Raw genomic sequence first — 19,797 nt, 5'->3', positions numbered from 1 at the left:
AACAAGCCCCACTGTGCAGCAACCTATTTAATACCAGCCTAATCATAGGGCAATTTACAATGACCAATTAATCTATTAATTGGTAAGTTTTTGTACTGTGGGAAGAAACTGAAGTACTCAAAGGAAGTCCATGCGGTTCACAGGGAGAACATATGAACTGCTTTCAGATGATGCTGGAATTAATTAAACAAACTCCAGAAAACCGAGCTATAATAGCATCATGCTTATCATAGATAGCCAGAAGTCCTCATATTTAGGTAGAAGTTTGTTTTAGATATTATTTGTACATGTTTAAATTTAGCAGTTGGATTTTCTTTGACAAACTATTAGATGAAGTGACAGTAAGATTTCCTTTAAAATATATTGTGGTGAGATTTACTCAAAAGTGCGCCAGTTCAGTGATGTACACAATTACTTCAGAATAATTTTGAATTCATCGAGGTAATAAAATTCAATTCATATGATGGGCTCTGTTGCTGGTCTGAATATTCCAAGTCCATTCTAGTCCATTATTAAAGATGAAATAGTGGCATATCTAGATAGCAGTGATAGGATTGGGCCGAGCCAGCATGGATTTACCAAGGGCAAATCATGCTTGACTAATCTATTGGAGTTTTTCGAGGATGTAACCAGGAAGTTAGATGGGGGAGATCCAGTGGATGTAGTGTACCTCGATTTTCAGAAGGCATTTGATAAGGTCCCACATAGGAGATTAGTGGGTAAAATCAAAGCTCATGGCATTTGGGGGGGAAGACATTGATATGGATAGAAAACTGGTTGGCAGATAGAAAGCAAAGGGCAGCGGTGAATGGGTGTTTCTCGGAATGGCAGGTGGTGACTAGTGGGATGCCACAGGGCTCGGTATTGGGACCACAGCTGTTTACGATTTACGTCAACGATTTAGATGAAGGCATTGAGAATAACATCAGCAAGTTTGCTGATGATACTAAGCTGGGTGGCAGTGTAACATGTGATGAGGATGTTAGGAGAATTCAGGGTGACTTGGATAGGCTGGGTGAGTGGGCAGATACTTGGCAGATGACGTTTAATGTGAATAAGTGAGAGGTTATCCACTTTGCGAGTAAGAACAGGAAGGCAGATTATCTGAACGGTGTAAAATTAGGTAAGGGAGAAATACAAAGAGATCTCGGAGTCCTTGTTCATCTGTCACTGAAGGTGAACGAGCAAGTGCAGCAGGCAGTGAAGAAGGCTAATTGAATGTTGGCCTTTATTACAAAGGGAATTGAGTACAAGAGCAAGGAAATCCTCTCGCATTTGTACAGGGCCCTGGTGAGACGACACCTGGAGTATTGTGTACAGTTTTGGTCTCCAGGGTTAAGGAAGGACATCCTGGCTGTAGAGGAAGTGCAGCGGAGATTCACGAGGTCAATTCCTGGGATGTCAGGACTGTCTTATGCAGAGGGGTTAGAGAGACTGGGCTTGTACACACTGGAATTAAGGAGATTGAGAGGGGATCTGATTGCAACATATAAGATTATTAAGGGATTGGACAAGATAGGGGCAGGAAATATGTTCCAGAAGCTGGGAGAGTCCAGTACCAGAGGGCATGGCTTGAGAATAAGGAGTAGGTCATTTAGGACAGAGTTAAGGAAAAGCTTCTTCTCCCAGAGAGTTGTGGGGGTCTGGAATGCACTGCCTCAGAAGGCAGTGGAGGCCAATTCTCTGGATGCTTTCAAGAAGGAGCTAGATAGGTATCTTATGGATAGGGGAATCAAGGGATATGCGGACAAGGCAGGAACCGAGTTTTGATAGTAGATGATCAGCCATGATCTCAAAATGGCGGTGCAGGCTCGAAGGGCTGAATTGTCTACTTCTGCACCTATTGTCTATAAGTAGATACACCATAAAGAGCAGCGGAAAAGCATCCAGCTTTTATTCCAGTCTAAATACCAGCTGAAAAATTCTAATGCATTTAGTTTTCCTCCTTTCACACTGGTAATTCCAATGGCCTAGAGTTGTCACAAATCATGGGGATGTTAGTACCATTAGTAAAATCTAAACAAACAGCAAACTCCATCAGTCATTCATTTAGTGCAGAAATATGGAATCTCCTCCAGAAGTTGCACTCTGTCAATATCGAATTGAAAAACATGGAACTATGATCTAACCATACTTGCACAATGGACACACCTAAACTATTTTTAGAAAAAAGTTTAGAGATACAGCATGGTGACAAGCTCCTCTGGACCAATGAGCTGTGCTGCCCATTACACCCATGTGACCAATCCACTAAACAATACATCATATGAATGTGGGAGGACATTGGAGCACCCAGAGGAAGTCCACTCAGTCACAGTGAGAATGTAGAAATTCCTTACAGACAGCAGTGGAATTGAACCAGTGTCACTGGCACTGTGTGTAGTAGCATTATGTTAACCGCTTATGCTACCATGCCACCTGACTTACTGGCGAATATTATGTCTCATCTATTTTAGTGTAAGTACAAGTTTTAATTACTGCCATAAGGTTCTGACAATAAAAACTTCCTGCAAGCATGAAACCACATTCACTCCTTTATAGAACATAAAGCACAGGAACAAGCCCTTTGCTGACCATAATGCCAATATAACTAATCCCATTGCCCTGCTCGTGGTCCATATTTTTCTGTTCCCTAACTGCTTGTGTATGTGTCCATAATACAACTTTAGCAGTTCTCTAATTCTTTGGCACCACCATTAGCAAGGGATTATTGAAAAATTAAGGTCAAGAGCCTTTACATTTCCCACACTGTTTTCTCTTACAGTGAGGGATACATGTCATTTTAGTCTGGTGTATTTGCTTCCAAAACATACTTTGATTTTCTTTGGCAATATATTTTCATATACTGTTTGCTTAATTTTCCTTTTGACCTCCCACATATGACCTCTGTAAAGCCATCTCATATGCAATTCATGACAAAATTTGAATCATAGAAGGATGCTCAACAACTGTGGCAGGGCTTGAATGCCATCACCTCTTATAAAGAAAAACCAAGCAATGTAAATGACAACAAGGTTTCCCAGACAAGCTCAATGTCTTTTATATTCGCTTTGACTGACAGAACATGAAGGCAGTTTCATGAAGCCCCACAGCTTCTGACTATCCTGTAATATCAGTCTCTGGGGCTGATTTGAAAGCATCCTTAAGAAAGGGCAATCCATGGAAAGCATCTAGATCATAAAGAGTGAGTACCTGGCCAAATACCTGTGCTAACCAACTGGCTGACAACTTATGAACATCTTCAACCTCTCACTTAGGCAGTGTAAGGTACCCACTAGCTTCAAGCAGGCAGCAATCATACCAGTGCCCAAGAAGAATGTGGTAACCTGCCTCAATGACTAACGCCCAATTGCACTTGCATCCAATGTGATGAAGTGCCTTGAGAGGCTGATTACAAAGCTCATCAATTCCTGCATAAGGAGTGACCTGGATTCATTCCAACTTGCCTACCATCGCAACAGGTCAAAAATAGATGCTATTTAATTGGTCCTTCCCTGATCTATGATACAAATGGACAATGAAGCTGCATATGTCAGGATGTTCTTCATTGATTACAGTTCTGCTCTGTGTTAATACTGTCATCCCTTGAAACTCCAAGACTGGGGCCATGATACCTCACTGTGTAACTCGATTCCTCACTTGAAGACCCCAGTGAGTCAGAATGGCAACAACATCCCCTCCACATTCACCATCTCCACAGGTGCACTACAATGTTGTGCGCTTAGCCTTCTGCTTCACTCACTTCATACTTATTTACTGTGCAGCTAAATTCAGCTCCAATGCCATAATTAAGTTTGATGATGACTCCACTGTTGTTCATCAATTAAAGGCAATGACAAATATGTACATAGGATGGAGACTGAGAATCTGGTTCACAAACATGAGAAAATCTACAGATGCTGGAAATCCAAATCAACACACAAAATGCCGGAGGAATTCAGCAAGGCAGGCAGTATCTATGGAAAAAAGATGAGCGGTCAGAGTAAGAAGGTGGAGGTGGGGTTGGAGAGAAATTAGTACAAGGTGGTAGGTGATAGATTAAACTGCAAGAGGGAGAGGGGTGCTGTGAAGTTGATTGATGAAAGAGATAAAGGGCTGGAGAAGGGGAAATCTGTTAAGAGAGGACAGAAGGCCATGGAAGAAGAGGAAGGAAAAAGGACACCAGAGGGAAGTGATGAGCAGGTAAGGAGATAAAGTAACCAGGTGAGGGGACAATTACTGAAAGTTTGAGAAATTGACATTTTTGCCATCAGGTTGGAGGCTACCCAGATGGAATACAAGCAGCTGCTCCTCCAACACGAGGGTGGCCTCATCGCAACAGCAGAGGGGGACATGTACTGACATGTTGGAATGGGAATGGGAAGTAGAATTGAAATGAGAGGCCACCAGGAAATCCTGTTTTTTTTTAAGCGAACAGAGTGTAGGTGCTTCGGGAAGCAATCTCCTAATCTAGTTGACTGGTGGCACAACCACCTCTCACTCAACAAAGCCAAAAGAGCTAATTATCAACTACAGGAGGAAGAAACCAGAGGACCATGAACAAAGGATCGGGTCAATAATTAAGTTCTTTGGCTTTATCATATCAGACTGTCCTGGGACCAGCATGCAAGTACCACCACAAAGAAGGCATGACGTCGCCTCTACTTTCTGAGAAGGTTGCATAGATTCGGCATGTCATTTAAAAATGAAAAAAAAACTGCTTATTCAGGAGCATTCTAACAGGTTATATCAGCCTGATAGGGACACCAATGCCCAGGAACAGAAAAGTCTACAAAGAGCGGTGGATGCAGCCCAGGTCCATCACAGGTAAAGCCCTTACCACCAGTGAACACGTTTACTTGAGCGCTGCCACAAGGAAGAAACATCCATCATCAATGAACTCCACCACGAGTCCATAACCTCTTTTCACTATTACCAATGGGTAGGAAGAGCTTTAGATCTTGCACTAGCAGGGGAAGGAACAATTATCACCCTACAACCATCAAGCTCCTGAATCAGAGTGAATAACTTCACTCACCACAATGTTGAACCGGTTTTACAATCTGACTCAAGGACTCAACAACTCATGTTTTCTGTATTTTTTTTATTTCCACAATTTGTTTTCTTTTGCATATTGGTTACTTGCCAGTCTGTATCTGTATAGCTTTTCATAAATTCTATTATATTAATTTTAATTTCTTGCAAATGCCAACAAGAAAATGAATGTCAAGGTAGCATATGGTGACATCTAATAAATCATTTTTGACTTTTAGGTTTACTTCTCTGCCTTTAAAATCTTCTAGGATTTCTGCACTATTAATGTGGCAAAGTTGAAGGAAACAACACAAACCTTTGCTTTATTTCTTTTTGCTTCCTATACATGTTTTGGTGTTAAACAAACTTGTCAACAAATTTTCACCTGATTGACCATGGAAATCCATGTGCCTGGTTAATATCAAAAATCCATATTCATCTTGAGGACACTGTACTAAAATGACCACCTAAAAGCAAATTAATTTCTTGTGCAAAATGTCAATTTGGTAGAACAGAACAAGTGTAATGATCGCAAGATGCAAATCCAACTCCCTTGCCACAAATTGAGTAGTTACTGTTTCCTCACATGCACTAGAAACACATCTTAGTTTAAGATAACAATCTATGACAATAAATATCCAAAACAATGCATTGATTTCCAGTTGGTAATAACTGAAATACTTAAAAACAAACATAAACACATTTTCAGTGTGCACTGCTGATCACCTAGGAAAATTGCTTTCTAATAATTATGGAATAAAGTCCATAAAATTAATTTAAAAAGATGACTTCTTTTTGCTGGAATCAGCATTTACCTTCTACTCCTACTTGAAACAAAATATATTCTAGAGGATGGCACATTAGGTCAAAGGTAATTGAGTAATTATACACAGCCAACAAGATGCATGATAAAGCATACTAATCTGGATTGAGAATTGTTGTCAAGTTGACAAGTTTAGCTCTGGTCAGCACAGTGTATTTCAAAACTTTGAATTTCTATTTGGATTAGCCTATGAAAGTACCACAATAATGTCAAAGCACAAAAGCTATAAATATTAGAAGATTAAAGAGTACATTACAATAGCAAATGCACCTCAAAAAGCCTTTCATCAATTGAGAGACATTTTAGGATGTCTCAATGCTGCTGAACATACAAAATAATGAAAATTCCTTTGTCTTTCAATATTCAATAAATATGGTAACTTATTACAAAATATCCTCCCAATTAGGACTGGGACTATGTGATCAAAATGTAATTTACCTTATCAGATTAACTGCTACTTGGCAGTTAAAGATGACATGATGGTCAGGAACATTATTCCCATTTGTAAGGAATACACCCTATTCCTGTTGTTTGAAATAATAGTGCTAAAAATAGAAGTAGCTTTAAATTATAATGTGATTTTGAATGAACAGATGCAAATACAGATAGTACAATTAAGTGGAAATCTGAAATAAAATAAACAAGTGCTGGGAACACTCATTATGTTAAATGGAATCTGTAAAGAAAAAGTTAATATTTGAAATTGATGATTTTTCATCAAACAAGGAATAATTAGAAAACAAGTACATCTTATGTTGCAGAAGAGGGAGGTGTGGAGAGAACAAAGTCTGACAGGATGGAGTCCAAGAGACTGAATGACAAAAAAGGCTGCTGGCTCTGAGAAAGTGGTCAAAGCTCGTTAAATGCTGATGACCTTTCTAGAGGAGGCATAAATATGAGACAAATGACATCACAGAGGAAAAGAAAATAAAGGCTAAACAGAGATATAAAAACAGTCATTGCATTTGAGAAAGAGAAGAGTAGAAGCACCTAGCAAGTCAAGTAGCATCTGTGGAAATAAAACTTGATTTAATGCTACAGATGGATGACTCATTAGCACTGGCTACTTCTGATACAAACTAGAAAAGCTCATTATCAGAAATTACTGAATTCATTGTCAACTGCTGTGGGTTAAAATGTGCCTAGACAAAATATGGGGTGCTGTTCCTTGAGCTCAATTTGGGTTATGCTGGAACAATGTTCAATGATGGAGGCAGGTGGGGGGGGGGGGGGGGGGGAAGAGAGAGAGAGTTAGAGTGTGAGTGCACTGAAAAATTAAAATGACAGAATTGGAAACTCCAGGTCATTCTTTTAATCTGAACAGAGGTGCTCAGCAAAGTTATCACCCAATTTCTATTTGGCCTCTCCACGTGACAACCGAATTGTCCATATTGTGAGCATAGATTGCAGGAGCAAACGACTGATAGCTTCAATTGGAAGGAATGGCAAAATGGAAAAAGAACATCTCTTGTGGTTGTATGAGTAAGTGTTTGAGAAGAAGTCTGGGTGTTCAAGTAAGTGAAAGACTGAGCCATGGATTTGTTAAGGAATTTTCCCTTTGAAATGCTGAAAGGGAGGGATGATGCAGCTAGTAGTGGCAGCAACACTTAAGGCAGTGGAAATTATTAAGGATGATCCAATCAATATGGAGGCTGACAGCATAAAAGGTGTGAACAAAATCATCCTATCTCACTTGGGGAAAAAAGAGCACATGTTAAGGAAAATGGATGACTTGAATGGAAAATGTCAGACATCCTGGAGGATTCATCTGATGTGACAAGTATTTTAACCTGAATCGTGGACCTGGAGAATGGAATGTGGTTCCACTTTGAAGCAGGATGGAAGTGCTATCAAAATATTTGTAAAGGTTTTTGGACTTAGAATGGTATTGGTATTTAACCTGCTCCAAGATGAGGGAAGAAGGGGAAATCATGAAAAGATGCAAGGACAAAATGGTTAAAGATAATGAAATATGAGTTCAGCAAACTCTCAGTTTTCAGAGAGGCCAACAAAAGAAAATAAAAGAGTATTTTTGCCATAATTGTTATAATTGTATTAGAGGGGCCACATTTGGAATACCATGCAGTTTTGGTCCAGTTATTTAAAAGATGCATTAGCATCAGAGACAGTCAAAAAAGATTCACTAAGCCAATTCCTGGGATCAGAAGGTAGTTGAATAAATTACATCCACATTTTGCAATTTAGAAAAACAGTGATCTTATTGAACAAAATCCTGATGGCGAATAACAGGGTAGGTCTTGAAATGTTTCCACCAATGGAAGAATCAAAATCAGAAGGGGTATAAAAACAAGATCAGGGAGAGGTCATTTGACTAAGGTGGAATGAAATCTCCTCTTTGAGGGTGTTGAATCTGTAGCATTCTCTACTCAAGTGTTGTGGAAGCTAGATTATTGGGGGAAACAGAAATTTCGAAGTTCAGAGAACAGGCACAGAAGAAGAAATGAGGCCTGGAGAGATCATATTGAATGACGGACATGATCGGTGCATGAATATGGCTTCTCCAGCTCATATTTTCTGTCACCATCAAGGCAAGGCTAGCCTTCATCTTTTCCTCCAATATTCCAAAGTGACTGTTCCCTCTCCAAAACCCTGGCCCATTCTTTCATCCTAATCAACATTCACCCCCCTTCTAATATCACTCTTCCAAGAAACCAAGGATAATTCACACAAGCCTTGTTTTTCTTCACTTCCATAATTCAGGAAGTGAATATTAATTTAAGGTGCAACAGAAATTCACTGGTATTCTTCCACTGAAGCACTCACATTCTTTACTCAAAAAGTGGTCTCAACATTGGAGAAACCAAATGCAGAATGTGGACTGAGTGGAGGCTTTTTGCAAGGGTGATTCTGTGACCTTAATTCTCCATCCCAGTCAAACATGTGCCTTTTGGTTCTTGCATTGTTGCAACAAAGCCAAAAGAAAGATCAAGGAAAAAAAAGCATCACATCTCCTGATTAGATACATTACAACCCTTAGGGCTTAATACTGATAACCAACTTTTCCAGCTTGTATCAGAATTGCCAGTCATCAACTGTAAGGTTAAACTGAAGTTTCTCTCTTCCAGACAGTGCCTAATCTGCTGAGTAATCCCAGCATTTACTGTTTTTAGTGGAAATTTTACACTACTGTACTTCAGCCTCAGAATGTTGGATAATAGGCAAGTGCAAAATTTATCTATCTTCAATTATGATCTATCAATTGTGGTTATAAAAGTTTTTCAAAATGTAGCTGAAGTGCTAAGGACAGACATTCAATTAGAATCAGAATCAAGTTTAATATCACTGGCATATGTTTCAAATATTACCGAATTAAAAGTGTCGAATTAGAAGATTTTGAAATCTGATAATTAAACCACATTCTAGATGAAAAGTTTATGGTACTGGAACAAAATTATAACAACTTGCCTTTTCTTCAAATTAACTTTTGGACAATACGAGATTCAAGAGGCAATCGCTTAAAACAGCATTTTGCTTTCTCAACAAAAAATGCATTTAGCATGTTATATATGCCATGAGCAATGGTGCCAAATTATATTAGGTGAGGTCTATCTATTCCACAATTAGGCATTTTAATTTATACAATGGGGGTATTAATTAAATATCACATGAAATTTCAAAAAGTTTAAGTGTTTGTGCATTTCGACACAATAGCCTACCTGGTTTTTGGAGACTGGGCACATGGACAGTTCCCAGGATGGCCAGTTTCGAAAGGAACCCAGTGTCTGATGAAAGGAAGTCACTTATGAAGTTTGGTTAAAAATAAAGCAGTTTTGTCTTGGAAATATGTCAATATTTATGGAAAATTACCTCAGGTCAGGCAAAGCATAGGAAACGAACACAATACATTTTCCTCTACTTCTTCCAAACATTTGAATTCAATCTCAACACCAGAGGAATCTTTCCAAGTTCATACCACTTTTCTATTTAACCAGAGAAAGTGATTTAATATCATTTTAGCAGCTTCCTCACCAACCCCTTGCCCCGTGAACCTATGCTTTGAGATTGGCCATGGCTGGTCAACTTGGGCTTCTTTGAAAAATAACACAGTTTAACAATGGCTGTATTACTCAATTACAACAAGGGAACTACTGTGCCACCCAGTCATTTGATAAGTTATAAATTTATTGGTGGATGTCCTGTGATATACAAGTAGAATCAACTTCACTAGTCAGATCAAGGAAGAATAGAGAGTGGGACAAATTAGTGCATCAAGGTAGGATAGGAGTCAGAGAAGGATAACTATAAAGAAAAGGAGTTAGAAAGCCAGCATTCTGTTACATTATGGAGCGGAAAGACCAGTGACACAGCAAACTAACACCATATCAGGTAAGTAATCCAACTATGGGAGATGGGACAAAGTAACAAAGATGGATCTGCAGCTACCAAAAGCCATTATTTGAGGACCAGCATTTCTGGCTGAGACTGAGTCTTTCCAATGGCCTTCTGCATACCTCCCAAAACACCCATCTTTGGAAAAATTAGAAAGAAAATTAGACAGAAAACAGTTAACAGGGAACCAGTAAAAGTTGGCCTAGAAAAGGGCTGCAGTTCCTACCACAATCATAAAATTAAAGAACTGCATGTGGGAGGAAAAGCATACATTAAGTTACCTTTGTTTGTCCAATTGTAGACCGATAGACTTAAAAAAAATACTCTGATGTTCATTCAAGGTGAATATTATCACACTTTTGCAAATCAACATTTCCCTTGATGCAGAAATGCAATTTAAACGACTTGCTTGCTGTTTTTAAGATTAAATTTATCAAGTTTTTTATATGGTAAAGTGTCACTTCGGACACGATATGTAGACAGAACACTTGAAATAGATTTTCCAATAGAAAATAGTTTTCTCTGTGTCCCTAAATGAATAATTATGAACACAAGAAATTCTAACAAATAGATGAATTGAACATTAATAATGACTACACTGCTAGTTGAGAGAACACCTTTCTCCCAATGTCACCAATATATTACACTACCAATTTTCAATGGTTAGACACTGAACAAAAGCAAACATCTGAATTCAACAAATGCAATTCTAACTAATCAATATGAAGAGCTGATATTGAAGTTAATAGGTATATTATAAGCATGAAATATGACAAATAATTCCTTCTAAAATCAAGTGCAAATCAGCCAGCAATACAAGTTTACAAACAAACTGAAATACTTAAATGTGCAAAATGAATTAGAACACTTAATTCCATTTTCAAATTTGTTATTTTGAAACAAGGTGTACAGTTAACCCTTATAGTTTAATTAGCCTATGCAAAATTGTTCTCTACTAGAAAATAGGAAGTTACTACATCTTTTATTGCAGCATGTATTATACCCTCCGTAGCTAACATTTATACCAACAATAAGCATACCTGTGGATTTGCTTTAGCTAGATTCTCTATTTTGAGCCAAGCCTCTTCACGTTCTTTCAATTTTGCTTTCTCCCTAAACATCACAGAAAATTGCAAGAATTAAGGGCAACCAAAAAAATTGAAATTTTTCACAACTGGAGCAAGATCAAAACTACTAAAACAATTTCAGTGACGTTGTTCACCTGTGCAGAACTATTAACATGTATGAAAGCAACAAAACAACAGAAATTTACAATTTGTGACAACCATATCATGATGTTTATATTCATTATCAAAGTAATCTTAAATTGGTTCATCTTTCACTGTTAATTATCCAATTTATAATAAAATGCCAAGATTGCTCCTCAAAAAGGTAATGGGCATGTATCTACTATCAAAATTGTTTTCAGTTTTCTCTTTGTCTGCTCAGAGCCTAAATAGATGCAATATCCTTAGTTTCCTCTCATAACTAATGGTCCTTTATTATATATTAGTATGTAGAATATACACAAATGCATCCTTTTTATCCACTTGGTACTTTCAGTAAGTATCAAGGTCTATCTCCAAATCTGAGCTAGGAGTTTATAGTTTCAAAGAATCAACCAGAGATACTTACAGTTCGTGAACAAAACTTATGCATGTGCCTTTTTTCCTTCATCTTTTTTCCCCCTCTGGACCTCCAGTCTCTTTCTCAAACACAGGCCTCTGTTGCTCACCAGCCTAGATCTTCAGACTGTTAATTCACTCTTTGGTCTAAAGCTTAGAACTTTAGGATTATTACAGCTCAGGATGTTGTCTACATCAAGTCATCAAATCTTATTTAAGCAAATTTGCCAGTCCTGCTCTCACTAGTACATCCCATCGTCCTGCAAATTCTTTCCAAGTCCATTTTGAAGATACTAATTGCCTCCAAACTCACATAAGCAAGGAATTCCAGATCCTTACCACTCTTTGAGTAACACAGCTTTGCCGCATGTTATTTTACTTTTTGTCCCAAATTCTGGGTCAGTATTTTCTGATAGTTGAGATATAACTACTGGGAACAGCTTCCTTCAATTATTTTTAGCTTGCTCATAAACTAAAACTGAAAGCATCCTCAGTGCATATTTATTTCTTACAGGTTTTGCATTTACTGATTATTTTACTTTGATCTCAGTTACTGATGCACCATCAATAACTCTCGGAGACGTGAAGCGAGAGATAGGCTTTTATTAGCTGGAAGAAAGCACTGTCAGCAGCAAGAGACCATCACACAACATCCTGGAGACTGAGGGAGGAGCAGTGCCTCCAATCGCCTTTATAAAGGGGTCTGAGGGTGGAGCCACAGGAGCAGTCAGCAGGGCGGCGTGTCCAGACAGGTATATGTAGTTCACCACAGTTACACCGCTGACTGTTCACTTTCTATCCATGGTCTGAATTTAGACTTTGATCAGCCAAGTTCACCGTGCAGAATGTGCATGCAGAACTATAGCACAAAATGTGTATAGTTGAAGGAACAGTTCATTAGGGTATCTGAGGGGATTTTCTGGTCTGGTAGTCTGAAATCCCTTTTCTAATGACATTTTCCACAAATTTGCCATTATTACCTCTTCTGCTTAGTGCTATTACTTTATTAAATCCCACCTTCACTCAATTTTTATCATTTATAAGACTGTGACCAAACTATTTTAATGAGAAAACTGAAGGCATCATCCCTGGGTCCTCTGCTCAGGATTATGATTGCTACCAGCTTCTATCCTCCCTCTTGTCCACTTGCAAAATTTCTAAACTCTATGTTGGTTGCTCCCAGATTCTGACCTCAACACCCCCTCCCCCCATTGCAGGCCAATAGCAGAGCTTGCCATTTACCATCCCAGACTCACCTGCTTCTACAGCAGGCCACATGAAATAAATCCATCATATCCCTTGAGTTGTATAAAAAGGTGCTGTGCAAGGGATAAAATGTGCTCCACTTCAGAAATAAATAGGTTATTGGCGCTTACCAATTACCACAAACAAATTTTCCTTTTGAAATTTTGTCCGTCTTGTCTGCAATATAAGCCATTTTTCCTAATACTAATCTCACAATCTAGTTACAACTTAGAGCAATTTACCTACAGTTGTTTTCAGAAATCCAAATACCCAAGTGTCACTTTTCATCTACACCCCTTAGTATCCTGTTCTTTCACCCTCCCATAAAAGTTATTACCTCACAAATCACAATTAAATATCTCCTCAAGTATCTCGTCCATTTTTTGCTACTGGCAAACTATTTACTGTTAACTACAAACTAAAAATTCTATTCCTACTCATATACTTTGCAAATACTAATTTGATTTGAGGTATGTTGTATTTCCTGTTAACTAGCTAATAATTCTTGCACAGAAACAAAATGATGTTCCTTACGGAGTAGTCTGTACACTGAGCTTGAGCTAGTAATAACTCAATTAGCCTTTCACAAAGCTGGATTATTTGTTTATCCTGAAAGTAATTATGCAGTATTCCTCAAAATCACCAAATCTATTTCTACTGCCTTTTCAGGTTTGCATTCCAGAGTACATCTTGCTTAGAAAAGTTGCGGCAGTTCTTCTGCATTATGCTTGAATTCTTTTCATTAGCCTTTTGATGGACAACTTAATGTATGCTTTTCAATAATCAACACACATGCTATCCAGAACTTATCAAGGATTACAGCACAACATTTAATGTTAATTAGACAGATTTCAAAATAATGAAGATAGTCAAAGGAAAATAAATTTTCTATTGTTGTGGAAAGTTAAGCTAAAAGCAATGTAATGATGGATTCCGGGTAAAAAATATTAACCAGCTTTGTGAAAACCCAGGTGAGCTATTACAAAGTAAAAGCAATGACTTAAACATGAAATCAAATTCAGAAGATAGGTAATCAATTGTAATGTTTATTTATGCTCTTTACAGATAGTAACTGATTTGTAGAACATTTGCACATTTTCTATTTCAGATTTCCAGCATTTGCAATTTCTTTCCTTGAAGATTAGTCAAAGCAGATCAACTAAAGAAATACAAAAGGAGAAGAGAAAGATTGAAAAAGAAAAAAATAAAAAGCATGCTCCCAGACCTGATTGCAGAAGAAAAAATTACAGATTATCACAGGGCTATACAGTAGAGAAGCAATGGCTTTATCTATAAATTCAGACTCCAAGGGTAAGGAAATCTTTTGTTGATCAACACCTACTATTTACCTCAGTTTACTGTTGGAAGAAGCACTGAAAGTAGTAAGGCTACTTGATGTAACAAGGCAGAATGCACTCTAGTTGGAAGACTTCAACATCCATCACCATATCTAGCACAACTACTGATGCAAGATATAACTACCGATATGTGAGAGATGGGTTGTGAAATTTAGAAGGGATAAACCTGCTTGCTGTTGTCCTCACCAAACTACCAATTCCAAATGCACCTATCCATGGAGTTGCTGGTAACAATATTGGAGGATCAACCACACATGAAATGCTGGAAGAACTCAGGAGGTCAGGAAGCATTTATGGAAATTAATAATGAGTTGACATTTTGGGCCAAGGTGCTTCTTCAGAGCTCAGGATTCAGTTCAGTAATTTCAGAACTGATGTGCAACTCAAAAGCTAGAGACCCATTAGATTCACAGCCACCTATAGCTGCAGCTGCACTTTACTACGGTCTGTAACTTCATGCCTTTGTTTACCCTGCCTTGCACCATTAAGAAAAGTAGAGTAGCTGTGGGGAAAGTCAATGTTAAACCTACAAAGATAGAAATCCACTGGTTGATGAGCATAGTGGGCTAATGTTCCAAGATGTGTCTATTTTAATGCAAGTATTATAGGTACAGCAGATAAACTTAAGAGCATGGATCAGCCTGTGGATTTATGATGTCGTAACTATCAGTGAGACAGTTGCAGGAGGGGTAGGACTGGCAGCTCAATGTTCTGGCATTGATATTTTAGACATGATAGAGTAAGAGACATCAAGGGGGAGGGGTGGCATTACTTGTCATGGGAAATATCATAGCAATGCACAGAGGTTACATATAGGAGCTCTATTGATATTATACAGGTGGAACAAAAGAATAAAAGGAGGACTCCCATACTTCAATGAAATTGGATGGGATAGAGCTTGTCAATATGCTTAGGAGAGTTTCCTTAATCAATATGTAGAGTTCCCAACTAGAGTGAGTGCAATATTGGATCTCCTGTCGGGGGAGTGATATAGGGCAGGTGACAGAAGTGTGTGTAGGGGAACAGCCTGCATCATGTTTTGAGATAATTATGGAGAGGAATAGTATAGGTATTAGGGTTGAAATCCTAAACTGAAGAAAGGCCAATTTTGATGGCATCAATGGGTTCCGGCAGGTGTGCTTTGGGATAGGCTGCTTTCCAGCAAAGAGGCACTTGGTAAATGGGAGGATTTGAAAAGTCAAATATTGAGAGTATAGAGATAATGTTTCTGCTAGAATAAAAGACAAGGCCAACAGATTTACGGAAGCTTGGTTATTGAAAAATATTGAGGCCCTAGTAAAAAAAAAAGGATGTGCATATCAGGGATAGGAAGTTAGAATCAAATGAGGCACTTGAGTGAAAGAACACAAAGAGAGAAATCAAGAGGGCTAAAAAAGAATACAAGGTTGCTCTGGCAGACAAGGTGAAAGAGAATTACAGGGCTTTCCAGAGGTATATTAAAAGCAAAACGATAAAAGGGACAAAATTGGTCCACCTAAAGATTACCATGGTCATCTCTGCCTGGAGCCAAAAGAGATGGAGGAGATCTTAAATGATTTTTTTCACCCATTTTCACTTAGGAGACAGGGACAGGGACTACAGAATGGAGGCGGAAGAGTAGTGACGTCATGGGTCAGAGTACTCAGTACAGGAGTTGGGATGTTGTTGAAGTTGTGTTAAGATATCGGTGAGACAAAAATTTGGAGTTTTATGTGCCATTCTGGTTACCCATCTACAGGAAAAATATCAACAAGATTGAAAAAATACAGTGATTTGTTTGTTATGTCTCCCTGCTCGCTAGGAAAATGGAAACATCTCTTTTTCCCTATATTAGGGAGCGAGAACCCGTGGTATGTTGAATACTAGGTGAAACTGTCTTTGGGGTAACTGCAAGTCCGTGTCTTTGCTGTTGCTTTGCTCACGCTTGAGTGCTCGGTAGCAGTGCCAATGTTTTTTTTTGCTGGTGGGGGAAGGGGGATTGTTGCTTGCTGCCACTTACGGGAGGGGAGAGCTGGGGGGGGGGGTACTTTGGGGTTCTAAGATATAACTGTCATTCATTCTTTGTGGCCCGTTTTCATGAATAGTTGCGAAGAAAAGGCGTTTCAGGATGTATATTGTATACATTTCTCTGACATTAAATTGTACCTTTGAAAATTTACAAGGATGTTACTGATACCCGAGGACCTGAGTTATAGAAATAGAATACAGAGTTACAGAGGTATACAAATAGAATAGGTTAGGACCTTAGTCCCTGGAACATAGGAGAATGAGGGGAGATTTGATATTGGTATACAAAATTATGAAGGGTACAGATGGGGTTAATGCAAACAAGCTTTTCCCAGTGAGGTTGGGTGATGCTAGAACTGGCAGTCACAGATTAAGGGTAAAAGATAAAATATTGAAAGGGAACCTTTCCATTCGGTGAGTAGTGTGAGTGTGGGAAGAGCTGCCAGCAGTAGTAGTGAATGCAGGTATGGTTTTAACATTTAAAAGAAATTTTGAGAAGTACATAGATGGGGCATGTATGGAGGGCGAAGTTCCAGGTGTGGATCAATGGGAATAGAAGAATAACAGTTCACATTGGACTGGATGGGCAAAAGGGCCTGGTTCTATCCTTGACTCTAAATATTCTAATTTCTGCTGAGCCATCATAACAGCAAAGCCCACGTACAAGGAGTAGCAGCATTAAGCTATCCATACCAAACTAACAAAGTGAATTGGTTGAGTCTTAATTATTGTTGCCAGTTCCAAATTATTTAATAATTAAATGTTACAACTTCCCATGGTGGAATATGAACTATTTGCATAGTGTAAGTGGCAAACCATCAGATTAGATTTTTTAAATTATTAGATAACTGACTGGACATTTCTTACTTGTTCAATTAACCTTTGTTGTTCCATTAAATAATACAATATTTGGGCCCTTTCACATGCAAGTGTGACATCAGATATACACAATTTACAATTTTATGTGAGAATAAAACTGGTTACGCCTAGACTGATGCAAACGAACTTACTTTTGCCTTTCTGCTTTGAACTGTTGAGTGCAGTCATCAAAAAGTTTCTGATTCATTTCCATGAAGAGTTTCAAAGCATTGTATATTAATCCATGGATAGTCCTATACACACACAAAGCATTAAATTAAGGCAGGTCTGGTTACATTGTACTGTAATACAATAGATTCCAGTTAATTGGGCCATCAATTAATTGGGGCAGCCACTTATTTGGGACACTATGTCACTTAATTGGGGTAGGATACTATTGCCGAACAGTTTCTAAATTGCAACAGTCATATGCTCTAGTGTGTCTGTTAGACACTACATTGAGCTTAAAGCAAACAGTTTTTAAAATAGCATCAGTTGCATGTATTTGTGTTCAAAAAGTAGCTATTTTTGTCACTGATAGTTAGTGAGAAATAATTAGTAAGACAATTCAGAACTGTTTTGCTTACTGTGGTTTCAAGCATTTAGGCTTGGAGATGCCTGAAACACCTGAGAGTGGAAATGAATCAATTTCACTACTTCAATAAGTAATCATTTGAAAACTCAATAAAAAAAAGTTTTAAAAAAAGTTAGGAACTACGAAGGTATTGACATCCTTGAATGCTATGATGAAAATGAAGATTTAGAATGTGCTAACGTTGATAGCATTGCATGAGGTAGCCCATTATCTGCACTAGGTGTCTGTGCTGATATTGCTCCTTTAAAATCAAAAGAACACGGCAGTGTACACTCCATTAATATCTATTTCAGACTAATACACAGTTTTATAGTACTGTAGTAATAATGGTAATGTTCAAATTTGTTTTGTATTTAACTTGAATACATAATTTGTTACTCAGTGAAGCAGTAGTTTTCCTTTCTTTATACCTTTTTGACCATTTCCAAGAAATGTCAGCAAATTGGGGCAGTTGCTTAATTGGGTCAAAATGTGTCCTAATTACATAACTGGAATCTACTGTAATCTAATCTGCACATCTATTAAAAGCTTAAACTTGTGCTTTCTTCCCAAAGAAATGATTTACATTTTAATGTAAACTGTTCCCAAACTACACACCATTAAAAACAAAAAAGATAAATTTAAACCACTCATTTGTCTGGAATCAGATCAGTTACTCACTTTTACTCCAGTCTAGCTACTTCTTTTGTTAAAAAGACCAATTGATAACTGAAACATTTTGTTGTTTTGCACTAGGTGTAAACTACCCATTAAGCTATCAGCCAGTCAGAGTAATAAATGAATGAGTCCACGCTTGTGATACAAGTTCAATGTTAAACATATAAAGTTATTGACGACAGGAGCTTTCATAATGCAATCAAGCTTTCTAATTACATTCCTAGTAAACCCAGGAACCAAATTAAAATATATTTAGCAATATGTACACAAATTACGCTATGCTGACTTTTGACAGGTGACCTACATTTAAGGAAAACTACATTTCAGCCATAGGTGAATGAACAAATTAACTTTCATAACAGATCCTCTGATGTTTCAAAGTGGCATTATAAGGTACTAAACACAAGGCTAGAGAATTTACCAAATAAATCAGAGCACAAATAGTAAATTCTGAGGGATACACAGTGCACACAATCTACACAGAGGCAACATACATTAAAACTTAATTTGTCTAGGGTCACATAAGAGAAACAATTTCTTTTGACAGGAAAAATAAATAAGAGCAGAATTCCAAAATTATTATTCTGGTAATTTTTTCAAAGCAGCAAAAAAAACAGAACTCCCTCACTCTCAAAAGGCTATGGCTGGTGAGTCACACTTTGTGATTAAGGGCATTGGTAATGTAAAGCAATGAAGATGAATGGAATAGGGTGTAGATTATAACCTTATCAAATGGCTGAATGGGTTCAAGTGGCTGAATATCCCTGATCACATCTCAATGAAAACTGTTTATACATACTGGCATCAAACATACTTCATAGTTCAAAAATATAGTTGGATGTTTGACGTATATTCCATTTTACATTGTATAAATGAAATGTTTGTTTTTATTTCATGTGAAGATTTATGTAGTTAAGTTTGACAATCAGAGAAATAACCCTTTTTAATATTCATGCTTTTATTAGAGTAATTATTACCTAGAAATTGCTTCAATTTTTTTTATTGAGCTTCTGAAAAGCCAAAGATAACACAAAATAGTGGTCCTCTTACTTGTTCCAATGAGTCTTTGAATTACGATACAAGGATGGGAACATAATGGGTAGGATCTTGGCTGCGTTGTCACTGATGAGGCTCATGATGTACTCATTATTCCAATAATAAAGGGCTCGCTCTGCCACCTACAATGCAGAACAAAAACAAAGAATTCTGGACACTATAATTTTCAAATGCAACTTTTATCATTTCACTGAAGCAGACCCTTTATGG

At 37.8% G+C, this 19,797-nt stretch overlaps 1 protein-coding gene across 4 annotated transcripts in view; it reads right to left on the bottom strand.

The window, feature by feature from the left end:
* ppp2r5ca (protein phosphatase 2, regulatory subunit B', gamma a) overlaps nt 1-19,797 on the bottom strand; it is a 134,493-nt gene that overhangs the window by 14,882 nt on the left and 99,814 nt on the right. For 2 of the 4 annotated variants that reach the window (XM_059959218.1, XM_059959228.1), the window contains 4 exons: nt 19,582-19,709; nt 17,432-17,533; nt 11,227-11,299; nt 9,514-9,579 (listed from right to left, as the gene is read on the bottom strand). In XM_059959218.1, coding sequence (XP_059815201.1) covers nt 9,514-9,579; nt 11,227-11,299; nt 17,432-17,533; nt 19,582-19,709 — 369 coding nt within the window. The remainder of the gene's footprint in view (nt 1-9,513; nt 9,580-11,226; nt 11,300-17,431; nt 17,534-19,581; nt 19,710-19,797) is intronic. The other 2 variants (XM_059959223.1, XM_059959233.1) reach the window with 1 other exon arrangement.

The sequence above is a fragment of the Hypanus sabinus genome, chromosome 2, assembly GCF_030144855.1.
Source record: "Hypanus sabinus isolate sHypSab1 chromosome 2, sHypSab1.hap1, whole genome shotgun sequence".
Lineage (NCBI taxonomy): Eukaryota > Metazoa > Chordata > Chondrichthyes > Myliobatiformes > Dasyatidae > Hypanus > Hypanus sabinus.
The sequence above is the reverse complement of the archived record's forward strand: the minus strand, read 5'-3'. Positions and strand labels throughout refer to the sequence as shown.